At 52.5% G+C, this 12,198-nt stretch overlaps 1 protein-coding gene across 3 annotated transcripts in view; it reads left to right on the forward strand.

The window, feature by feature from the left end:
* ARID1B (AT-rich interaction domain 1B) overlaps nt 1-12,198 on the forward strand; it is a 358,041-nt gene that overhangs the window by 319,598 nt on the left and 26,245 nt on the right. For all 3 annotated transcript variants that reach the window (XM_040965219.1, XM_040965217.1, XM_040965218.1), the window contains one exon: nt 7,593-7,738. In XM_040965219.1, the coding sequence (XP_040821153.1) occupies nt 7,593-7,738 (146 nt within the window). The remainder of the gene's footprint in view (nt 1-7,592; nt 7,739-12,198) is intronic.

Raw genomic sequence — 12,198 nt, forward strand, 5'->3', positions numbered from 1 at the left:
GTGAGGAAACATGTGTTCCATGTCTTGGAACATGGTTGATTTGGAAGCATTTGCTTGATTGGCCCATCGCATGACCCCATGTTTTTGCACTTGCTTTGGTCTCTGCCCCCATTGATACAGCTGTTAGGTGAAAGCCAGTTAGTCACTCACCAGGTGTCAGATTCTCTTCTGGAGAGAAAGTGGCAGCCCAGCCAGACCAGCTGGAGCCCGGTGCTCCTGGAGCTCTTCCCTCGCCCGGGACAGAATCTGAAACATACAAATGAATGACAAGGGTGCAGAGTGAGTGTGTGTCTACAGTGAGTGTGTTCATGTCTATAGTGAGTGTGTGTCTACAGTGAGTATGACTGTGCCCACCGTGAGGTGTGTTTGCAGTGTGTCCATGTGTGTCTACAGTGAGTGTATGTAGTGTGTGTGTCAATGAATTTGTGTTCTACAGTGGGTGTGTGTCTACAATGAGTGAATGTGTCTTCAGTGAGGTGAGTGTCTGCAGTGTGTGGAGGTGTGCGTGTGTGTGTCTACAATGAGTGTGTATACAGTAAATGAGTGTGTTCTACAGTGGGTGTGTGTCTACAATGAGTGTGTATACAGTAAATGGGTGTGTTCTACAGTGGGTGTGTGTCTACAATGAGTGTGTATACAGTAAATGGGTGTGTTCTACAGTGGGTGTGTGTCTACAATGAGTGTGTGTAGTGAGTGGATGTGTGTCTACACTGAGATGAGCATGTCATGGCATTAGAGGATGACGCATGCGTCTAGCTCAAAGGGAGCCATTTTATGAGTTAAATTTTTAAGCATGGTCCTACATAGATGACAGCCGCCTGTTGTGTTGCATAGTCAGAACCCGGGGTCGGGGGCTAGTGTCTTAGTTATCACAGTGCACTCAGAAAGGGGTAAGCTGTTATCACTGCTCAGGGTCAGCCACGCAGAAATGCACAGTCCTGTGGAGATTGGAACCACATCTGCCCAGAGCGCCCCTTTTATGTGGAAGAGGCATTGCTGTGTCGATGTGGGGTTCTAAAGGCAGGAGGACCGGAGGGTTCTGGGAGCTGGACGCTCTGAGCATGCTCTGAGTGCTGTCTGTCCTGAGACCTCAGCTGAGAAGGCCAAGGGCTGCCAGAAGCCTGGGAAAGGCCGGGGCTGCAGCTTCCTGGGCCGCAGCAGAGCCCGTGCTCTTGGGGAGGGGTGCTGGATCATTGGCTGTAGCCTTTGTGGTTACAGCATGCACACACACCCACGACATACAGCGCCCACCCCCTCTCGTGCTGCTGGTGGTTGGTGTCTGCCACCCAGGGCCGATTCCGAATTGCCTGGGTTTCTTCCTTGAACATGTGCTCTCAGGAGAAAGCGTGAGCTCTGCCCTTGCAGCTCTGTCAAGCAAGGTCAGGTGGACCAGCAGAGTTCAGTTCCCCCACCGCCCTCCAGCACATCACCTATGCAAACTTTGAGCCGTCGGTGACTGGAAATCTTGGCCAAGTTCTCAGAGCTCTCCAATGCTGTCTTCACAGTGTGGCCTCCACAGGAGGGTGTGCTGCAGGACAGACTCAGAGCTGGACAGACTTGAGAAGTCCGCCAGCATCTGCTGCTTTCTCTTAGGTGGTGAAGCCAAGATCCAGCTGCAACACATTCAGGATCCTGTGGCAGCTCCATGCCACCGGCTGGGCTGCGTCTGCTTCTCTCAGGCCCCTTCAAGCCTGAGGTCAGCCTTGCTACAGGGAGCCAAGAGATGCTACTGAGGTAGCCTTGGCTGCCCTTGGAGGGTGTCAGTGCCCTCTGCGTCAGAGACCACCCATGTGCCCCGAGGGGCAGGGCACTTCATGGGACATGCAGACTCCCAGCAGGCTTCCATGGCCTATACCCACTTGGCCCTTGCTTGGAGGGGAAGCAGACAGACTGCATAGCACTGGCCTTGACCCCAAGGACACCTCTAACTCACCATCAGACTCTAGTTCTTCTAAACAAGAGAAACCATTGGACATGTGTCTCCGTCTCAACTAAAAGGATGCCTTCAATACCAAATATCGTAAGCTTGTTAATGTTGATGTCTTGCAAAAACTAGGGTCACAGATATGAATTTTAAAACATTTTTATCATGTAAGGAATTGGAAGTTTAGCTAACATTGCTTAGAATCTCAGCCCCTCAAGAGCAGGGTGAGTGGAGCCCGGGTAAGGCGGCTAGGTCAGAAGCAGCACCACACTCCAGAGAGTGCGGCCTGGACTGGGTTTGCTGGGGCTGCAGGGTCCACTCCGCCCGCAGCCTTGCTGTCCCGCGGTGCGGTTTCCAGGAAGGCACCCTTCCGTGTTGATCTCTGAAGCCACTGTGACACAGGAGCACAGTGAGTGGTTAATGGGAGCCAAGATGCAGCCTTCTGCACTTTGGACAATTAGGTCTTAACGAAATAGCTGTGATTGGAAAAGTCAAGTTACTGAAAGGCAAAGAGAAAAGATTTTGAAGGCTTAGGCCCTTTTCCCACCCCTCGTGTTTGGTGCTCCTTGACTGCCTGTGGCCTTTCCTGTCTGATGCAGCCTTGCTCTGTGTGCAGCTCCACATGTGTCCCTTCTCTGGCAGTCTCCCCGGACACGGCTCAGCTCTGCCGCAGCCGTGCTCCTGGCTCCGCCCCCAGCCCCCTGCCTCCGCTGCGCCATTCCCCCTACTGAGAACCCCAGGGCTCTCCCTGTTGCCCTAGAAGAAGAGAAACCTCGCAGAGGCACCAGTCCTGGCCCCAGTGCCCCTTTGCTCCCTGCAGGAGGCCACAGCACCTGGATATGCACGGTGTCTCCGTAACCCTTGGTCTGAGCGGGGAAGGAGGCGTCCCTGTTCACCATTGTCTCGCACACGGCGTCTGCCTGGCCTCCAAGCTGCAAGCCTGGCGGCGGCCTCAAAACCCACCACTCTGCTTATCTTACTTCTTTTTCATTTTGGCCACTGTTGGATACCACTTTTTCTGCTTTGATCGATTGGTTGATTGGAAAGGCAGGGAGAAACCTTCCACCCAGTGGTCCATTGCCCAAGTAGCCACAACCAAGGCTGGACCAGGCCAACGCTAGAAGTCAGGAGCCTCTTCCGGACCTCCCATGAGAGCAGAGGCCCAGTCACTTGCAGCATTTTGCAGTGTTTTCCCAGGCACATTAGCAGGGAGGTGGATGGGAAGCAGAGCAGCCAGATCTCAGAGTGGCATCCTGATAAGAGAGCCTAGCATTGCAGATGGTGTCCTAACTCAGCATGCCACAGCACTGGGATATTGGGCAGCTTTCACACACAAGCACATGCCTGCCCTTCCCAGTCTAGAATACCTGTCCCGGAAGCCACAGAGGCTCTCACTCCCTGAAGAGAAGGGAACGCTAACGTATGATTGTGTATTTCTGCATGATGCGAGTGTCGTTTCTGGTAGTCTTCTGTCTTTTGTTTAATGCCACAAATGCCTCCTGGCCCTGGCAGGGCTGGTTTCTAGCCTGCCTGGGTGCCTGGAGTGACGAATTAGCCTCAGCAGCCATGGACAAAGGCCTGACAGCCTCCTTTCTGTCAGTCATTTTGATTTAACTAAGTTTTTCTTAGTACTACTGTGGAAGTGTTACCGTGTAATTCTGGTGGGAAGACTTCTCACCAGTGGTGCTGGGTTCACTTGTAAAAGCAGTTTGTGTTTAAGAGGAGGCATTTTCCCCAGGGTATCCCGAGGGCTGCTGTGCGCACAGCTGCAGCTGCAGGCAGATGCAGCCACTCGCTTGGAGCTAGGCGCTGCTGCACACGGCCCTTTCCCGGGCTCCCAGATGCAGCTCTGAGAACGTGCATTAAGGAATGAGGTGCCCTGGATTTCAGGGCTGGCCTAGTGTGCCTCATCCGCAGCCCTGTCTCCTGGCTCGCTAGCTCACGCTGATCCCCATGGCGGGCCTGGCAGAGACAGACATGACGTGGCAGGCGAGCTCATCCTCCCAAGCAGGCACGCATCGCGGTGCGTCCATTCTAGGCTTGACTCGGGAATGATGTTGGTAGGAAGACTGGGGAAGGTCCTCTGTGTGTTGTTACCATGGGCACGCTGTTTCCAGAATACTTCTAGAAGTGCTCCAGAGAGCCACACCCCAAGCCCAGTGCTTCAAAAGGGCACCCCTACCCACTAACTCGCTCCCCAAATGCATGTAGTATTTGTGACCAGGAGCCAGGACCCCAAGCGCTTAAGCCAGCAGCACTGCCTCCCAGAGCCCACAGCAGCAGAAAGCAGGAGTCCGGAGCCTGAGCCTGACACCAGCGCAGGCACTCAGCTGTGGGCCGTGGGTATCTTAGCCAGGCCAAGCAGCCCCCAAGCATTCTTCCTTAAGGCAGATCACATGTGAACTTTTTTTTTTAATGCATTTCCATTTTGTTTGAAAGTCCAAGTGGAACTGAAAGAGCTTCCATCCGCTGGTACACTGACCCACCAAGTGCACACAGCAGCAGCCAGGGCTGGGCCGGGCCCCCATGAGGAGCCTGGCACTCCCTCTGGTTTCATGTGGCTAACAGACTCAAGCAACCAAGCACCCACTGCCTCCCAGGGCACTCAGTTGCAAGAAGCTAGATGGCAGCAGAGAGGCAGGGACTGGGCACGCAAGGGGCTTGTGGGCATTCCAGACAGCGCCTTGACCACTGCACCAAGCACCCAGCTGTTATACATTTGCTATCGTTGGGCAAGTCGCTTAGGCTCTCTGGTCCTTACCTTCTTTATCTGTAAGCATAATTCTGCCCGCAGTTCCCCAAGAATTCTAAAAAGTTAAATGTGTGAAGTACCTAGATAAAGCACTACAGGTCTGTAAGTTGTTAGTAAAATATTAATACAATTACCCATTATTAGCCCTCCATGTTCAGATGTAAAAACAAACAAAAAAGACACCCCAAGAATGTGGTTTCAGTAATAGAGGAGTCGGGCTAGTGGCAGAGCCGACCCCGACTTTCTAAGCTATGAGGTGGGGGATGTGACCAGCACCTGACGCCAGCACACGGACTTTGATGTCTTTTGTTTTTATTTTAAGGTGATTTTTAAAATCTGTAATGGCAGCTTCATTATCTTGCGGTGATAATGAAGTGGCGTCTAGCAGCCACTAGGCAGTGCTGACCTGGGGGAAGAGTCAGAGGTTAGAGTTGACTGGTTACGTCATGTAGTCATCTGCCTGTGGGGTTGGTATTCTGTTAGTATAAGCACGTATGTCAAGGAACCATTAGTTGCACACATGTTGTCTATACTAGCCTGAAACTGGACTGGGTAGAAGCTTTAAAAGATAGCTGTCCTTTAGCGTAACTTTTTGCAGTGGTAAAAAAAAATTATTTTTTTTAAGGACCTATTTATTTGAAAGGCAGAAGGACAGAACATGAACATGTGTCCTCTGGTACGTCCCTCAGCTGCCCTCAGCAGCCCCAGCTAAGCCAGGTTGAGGCCAGCATCCAGGAATTCCCGCCAGATCACCCACGTGGGTGTCAGGGCCTCAGGCCCCAGGGTCCTTCTCTGCCACTTTCCCAGGCACATTAGCAGAGAGCTGAGCCAGAAGTGGAACAGCTGGGTTTCAAGCCAGCTCCAATATGGGCATGTGCCAAACAGCAGCCCACCTGCCCACGAGTGTCTCAGCTAAGCAGTGTTGGTGAGCAGCTGTCTAGTGAGAGATTTGCCTGGCCCCAGCCTCCTCTCAGGAGGCTGACACACCGAGCATTCGGTACAGGAGCCACACACCTCCCTAAGACACCAGTGGGGCCACCAGAGGAGATCCTGGAGGCTGGATCACCATTGACTGTGACTGGAGTTAGAAGCAGTACCCAGCTTGCAAGCAGTCTTCCAGAAACATGACCTCTTCATAAGCTAAGAGTGTTTTTTAGTTAAGTTTTCAGCTAGGAAATTGGAAAAGGCAGTTGCCTGGTTTGGATGAAAGCAGCTCAGAAAAGAGCCTCCAAGGCTCACGTTCAGTGTTACCAGAACACAGGATGGCATAAGTGGCAGAGCCATGCAGGAACGTGCAGATGGCCGCTGTGCAATGGGTGTGTAAGCAGCAGACTGTCCCGTGGTCAAGCAGAGCTGATCCAGCCTCACGCTTCTGCTCCCAGGGAATGCAGTGGGTACCTGATACCTATACACTCATGGGTGCTGGGAGTTGACACTCAGGCCCTCAGTCTTTCCAGCAATCACTGGGTGTTCTCTTGCACAGCGTTTCTCTGAACTGTTTTGTGGAACGTTTAAAAGAAAGAAGAGACTTTACCCCTTACTGTTCAAGTGGGTCATGTTTGAACTTTTTCAACAAGCCAGCAAGCTGAATCCACAGGAAGTGGACACACAAAAGGAGCGCTCAGTTGATGCTGTGCTCTAAGAGCCACGCAGGGGTTGAGGGAGCAGGGGCTGCGGTGTAACTGACTTGGGGCAGGTGCACACAGTGAGCATTCCCTTAGAAGCTTCACTCCAAGATGGAGCATCGGCAGCCAGAGCCTGGAGTTCCTTAAAGAGATGCCCTGCCTGGGAAAGTTAGATGCCAGCAGGCTCCTGTTAGCTGTCGACACTTGGGTCATCCCCTCTTACACTGGGTGACAGCTGTCTCCTTCAGGTCAAGAAATGCTGTTGTAGGGGCCTGCGTGGTGGCGTAATGAGCGAATCTTCCTGTGGGGCCGACATACCATATAGGCACTGCTTCAGGTCCCAACTGCTCCACTTTGGATCCAGCTCCCTGCTTATGACCTGGGATTGAAGCAGAGCGTGACCCACAGCGTGAAGACCTGGAAGAAACTCCTAGCTCCTTGTTAAAGTCAACTCAACTCAAGCCATTGAGGCCATCTGGGGAGTGAGCCAGTGGATGGAAGATCTGTGTCTCTCCTCTCTGCAAATCTTTAAAGTGTGTGTGTGTGTGTGTGTGTGTACAAAGAAGTAGAAGATGACAAAGAAATATCCTTGTCTTGTGAAGCTAAAGGGATCTTGACCATCAGCAATATCACCCAAAGGTGACATGCCATGTCTACACCATGGGGTGTTGAGGGCTCAGCATGTTCCCACGCGCTGGCCTCTCCTAAGCAGGAGTGCCTGCCAGCCGGAAGTGTTCCATCTGATGTCTGTGACAGAGCTGTAAGAGAGAGAGCCCTGTATTGTTAATAGAACCTGATCTCAAAAAGTTAATAAGGTTGATGGAAGTCTTGGAATTGCTTTGTCGATATTCACTGTATCAGAAAATTGAAGAATTTCTTTATTTCTTGACAGCTACTTTGGGATATAAGAATGCCTAGTGGAGCTAGCAGAGTCAGACCTTGAACATGGAGTATGATCTGGCTTGCTTTTGTAATTCCTGTTCTCGTTTCCCATTCCCCCTCTCATGCTCATATTTCTTTATAGAAATAACAATGCGGAAGAGTTGACATGGTTTAAAATGTGTAATTTACTTATGGAACTTACATTAGTTAGATTGTGAAAGTGCTGTATTAAGTAATTACCTAGCAATAGAGTTCAACCTCTCTCCAGGAAATCATCTATTTTTTTTAAAAAAACATGAAAATTAGCGGCCCCACCCCGGACGTTAAATGCATTAATGAGCAGCGAGTCCCAGGACAGGCTGCTGCGGGTTCACCATCAGAATGTGTGTGTTGTGCTCTCTCCCGCCAGGCAAGGCAGTTTCCCCGGCATGAACCAGAGCGGCCTCATGGCTTCCGGCTCTCCCTACAGCCAGCCCATGAACAACAGCTCCGGCCTCATGAACGCGCAGGCGCCGCAGTACAGCATGACGCCATCCGTGGTGAACAGCTCCGCAGGTAACCACTCGCTCTCCTTCCCCCGCCCAGACCTCCTCGCAGGAGCAGCTCAGGCAGCCGCCTGGGGAGGTGACCCTGGGACCTCTGTGTCCTGGAAGTTCTCAGGCAGTTCCCACAGCCAAGTTGGTTCTTTGGTAGTGCCTGACGTGTGCACGTAGGATTCGGCTAAAGCAGGGTGCAGTTCAGTTTTCAGTTGGGGAACTCCTTTAAAAGTGGGGCGAAAACAGTTGACTTGCTTGGGTAGTGTGCGAAGCGCAGCCTCGTGTTAGGTTCTTACAACCCACACACATTACTCTCTCAGCTCTGCCTCCACGCGTGGTGCACTGGACACGTGTGAGGAAGACCACATGTTCCCCCACAGTAGCCCACTCGAGGCCCTATTCAAGCCTTCACTTCAGGCTCACTGCCTTCTCGGAAACTGGGAGCGCTGCCTCTCCCAGCAGCAGGTGCACAAGCTGTGGCCTTGTGCCCGCACTGGGATGGCACAGCCCTGCTGGTGGGCCCACTCCCTTGGGTAACACAGTGGCATATAAGGCCTTGAAACAGGTCAGAGGGTAGTCGGAGCTGGCTCTTTCCCTCACCTGTTAGCACGTCCCCTGGCCCTCTCCTGCCTTCCTAACCTCCCTGTCCCAGGAGAGCCTGGCCTTCTGCCAGACAGGTTCCTGGGGTTTGCTCCCAGAGCAGCATTCCTGTATCATTTGTCCCTAAAGGCTTGTCAAAGATGAGCAAATGGAAGTCCAGGTACCACAGCCCTTCTTGGCGTTCAGCAGGTCTGTTCACCTTGGTGATGAACATGGCAGCCCTGTGGGCACTGGCCACCTCTACGCCATCTGTGAGTGCCACTGTGGGCATGGTCTGTGGCTCGCCTGTGATTGCCCTGTGGGCACAGTCTGGGTATGTGGCCCCATCTGTGAGTGCCCCTGTGGGCATGGGCAATGCCCCGTCTGTGAGTGCCCCATGGGCGTAGTCTGTGCTCTGTCTGTGAGTGCCCCGTCTGTGAGTGCCCCGTCTGTGAGTGCCCCGTCTGTGAGTGCCCTGTGGGCATGGGCAATGCTCCGTCTGTCCGGACAGGCTTTCTGAAACACAAGCAGCCTCAGTAAATAACTCACCTGCTACTAGCAAGGCCCTTCTTCCCTTCTGGGCCCCAGAGCCAGAAAAATGACCAGCCCAGGGCCGTCTGTCCTGAGGACTAAGACGCACAGAGTGTCTTTGTTATCACTATTCGGATAACTCAGCTTTCAGTATTTCCCACTGAAGAAATCTCCATGAAAGGCCATTTACCCTCACGATATTTGCTGTGGAGTGGTGGTTTATTTTTATTGCAATGTGCACTTTGAAATATTGAACTTTTACTCATTGGAATATGTATCAGATTTTGCCCTCCACATTTATATCATTTTATTCTAGAATCATTAGCTCAAAGGCAGCATGGATTCACGTAGCAGATCGAGAAGGCAATCGCTCCGTGTTCGCTCGGTATCCGCCGATAGGTACATGACACTGTTGCCACAGCTCTGAGCGGGGGACACGCCGTGGGGCCTGCCGGGATCTGGGGTCTCAGGGTGCACGCCCGGCTGTCGGTCAGAGCCCGTGGAGGTGATTACTGACAGCAGCACGGCAGCACTTCTCTCTTAACGTCACGTTTGGAGAAAGGGAGCGTAATGTAGACGCCAGGTTTCCAAGCCGAGGCAGCCAATGCAGCTGGCACCCTGGCACTGAGTTCAAGCAGTTGTGTTGTAGGTGATGTTCTGAGCCAAAGAATAAATAAATCCTGTGTAGTGATCAGTGAGCAAGTATTGATTCAAATACAGTCAGGGCAGTGTAGCTGCAGCGGCCACTGCTTCTAGGGAAGGTAGGATGAAAGCAGAGGGCACACTTCCTTCTAAAAGGGGCATTTTGGCGGGACTGCTGTTCTGTTTCAGCAGTTTTGGTGGAGGGGTAAAGGCTTAGGATCAGGTGTTGCCATGGGCACAATTGGCAAGCACATGTGACCTTGCAGTTCCTGTATTATTTGTTGGGTTTTACTTTCATGGAGTCAGACAAGGCCCAGCAGCTCTACACATGCCCATTGTAAGCCAGCATCTCACATTGTGTTCAGACGCACCAAACAACGCCTTGCCCAGGCAGCCCGGCCACACCCAGCTGCACGCCCGCTGCCCTAGACCTGCTGAGCGCTCTGTTAGCACCCTTCCTGAGCAGGAAGCAGATCCAGAGCCATTCACATGCCTCCGGAGGTGGGAGCCGCCATGTCAAGCTCTCCTGGGGTGCATTGGCGTGGGGAGTTGCCACAGGGTCATACTGCAGGTTGTGGATGCTGACACAAGGACAGTTGGCTCACAGCATCCTGGCACACCTGCTCCCCACCATGTGTGACATTAGCTGTTTCCCAGAGTTTGCTGTCTCAGTGATGCTGGCAGGGCAGCAGAGGAGGGTGAGGAGGGGCTGTATCATTGGCACCACTGCTGGATGGCACAGTTTGTACCTTTTGGGGGTTTTCCTGTTCCTCTGCTGGTTTTAAGGCAGCAGGTCCACGTGGGCTCCCCACCGCCACCTCCAAATACAAAGGACTCCACATGTAGAAACAATGAGAACCATGCCTTAGGTGGAACGTCTCTGGAGTGGGGACTGCATCCCACAGGGGCAGGGCACCCCAGCTCTTCCAGGAGTGCCAAGGATTCTCTCCCGCGTCATGTGTGTGCTTCATGTCTGCCACGCACAAGCTGTCGTACACACCCACAGATGCACACTTGCGGACAACCCGAAGAGGGGCACATGGCCTGAAAGAGCAGGGCACTGCGTGTGCCCATCTCACCTGCCTTCGTGTCCTCTGGGTGCTGACTGTGCCACCTCCTCAGGACACTGAAGGGAGCGGGAAGAAGCAGGAGGGAAGGCTGCAGTTCCTGTTCCCCTGTCGGTGCTCTGTTCTTTTTGAATGTCTTGAGAGCATTGAGTCACTGCCTCAGGACCCTGACCTCCCCTAAAGGACCTTTACTGCTCTTGCCACTCTGCACACTGGACCACTGATGTCAACAATGGGAAGCACAGTGCCCTGGTGTAACAGCCTGAGGAGTGTAGGCAGTATATCTGAAGAAGAAACGGGGACCCTGGAGTCCATTGCCCTGGGGGGCATATGCTCTTGGTGCTGATTCTTGAGAATTCTGCTAAGAAAACAAAAGCACATGGTGCCAGAAGCCATAGGAAGGACATCTCAGGCCCATCTGGGACAATACCATCGGCCTCTGCCCGAGCCCCAGCCTGTGTGTCTCAAAGCAGCAGCACAGTGCCACGTGGACACCTTCCTGGCGTGTCCACAGTGCCAGCTTTGAGAATGGAGACATGAGGCATCTCAAGGCAGCACATGGACACACACGTGTAGATCTGGTTCTGTGGACGGCCACCAATCACCGTGATTATACATTGGCCTAGTTCTTTCTATTTGGACATTAACGCAGTGAATATGTAGACACTGAGAGAGTCAGGCACAGCATGACGACAAAATGCCAGGTTTCCAGCATTGGGGCAGCCCCTGTGCGCTTCTCTCTGGAACACAAAGCCACTGGCCACTGTTCCTGCCAGCCTGCCAGCCTGCCAGCCTGCAGGGCCAGCCGGCGTACAGCACTGTTCACACACACGCCCTGCTTTGTTAGCCTGCTTTTCTTCCAAAAAGGCTGTTTTCTGATGGGCAGGTTTACTAATTCATTTCTTGTTGGACCCCAGAGGTAAATCCGCACCAAAGCAGCCGCCACTCTGAGCAAGGCGGTCTTGGTGCTGTAATCTCTCTCAGCTGCTTTTTTGAGGTTTCACACATTCACAGAAATAACAGCATTTTTAGCTGATCCCAATAGATTTTTCTCTGCAGCTGCATCACTTGAAAAAGCTTTTTGTTCCAGTTCTTAAAGTCTAAGTATTGAAAGTAATTTGGAAAAAAAAAATCCCAATTATGATTTGTGTGTGTTGTGATGACTTTAAGGGCTGGCTGGGCTGCAAATGGGCTTTGCAAACCCAGCGAGCCCAGAGGAAACACAGGACTTCCACGTGCTTTGCGGAGGGTGCTGCTGCAGTCACACGGCACGTGGCCGGGTGGGCCTTTGGCAGGACCTGTGGTCTCAACCTGCGGTGATCCTAACGATATTAGCAAATTAGCACCACAGAGCTTGCCAGCCAATTCACCAGAGCCTGCTCTCGCTCTCACTGCTGTGATTAAAACTAATTATTTTCTAAAACTTAGTAATACATGGATATGTGCAGTAATCATTTTGTAGCGGGCAGTCTGTGCGGCCTTGTTTAAAGCATCAGCCTCCACCCCCGCCCCACTGGCACATTGAGTTCTGTGTCCTGCCCGACTGGGACAACACTTTGATCTGCAAAATATGAAAACAGACACTGCTGGGGAAACCTCAGTTGGTTTTCCTTTGGCCTGGCAGTGTTTTCTGGCTCGCCCTCACGTCCCCCGCCCTCTC

The sequence above is a fragment of the Ochotona curzoniae genome, unplaced genomic scaffold (genome assembly GCF_017591425.1).
Source record: "Ochotona curzoniae isolate NIBS_2020 unplaced genomic scaffold, NIBS_Ocur_1.0 scaffold_3890, whole genome shotgun sequence".
In the NCBI taxonomy this organism is placed as follows: Eukaryota; Metazoa; Chordata; class Mammalia; order Lagomorpha; family Ochotonidae; genus Ochotona; species Ochotona curzoniae.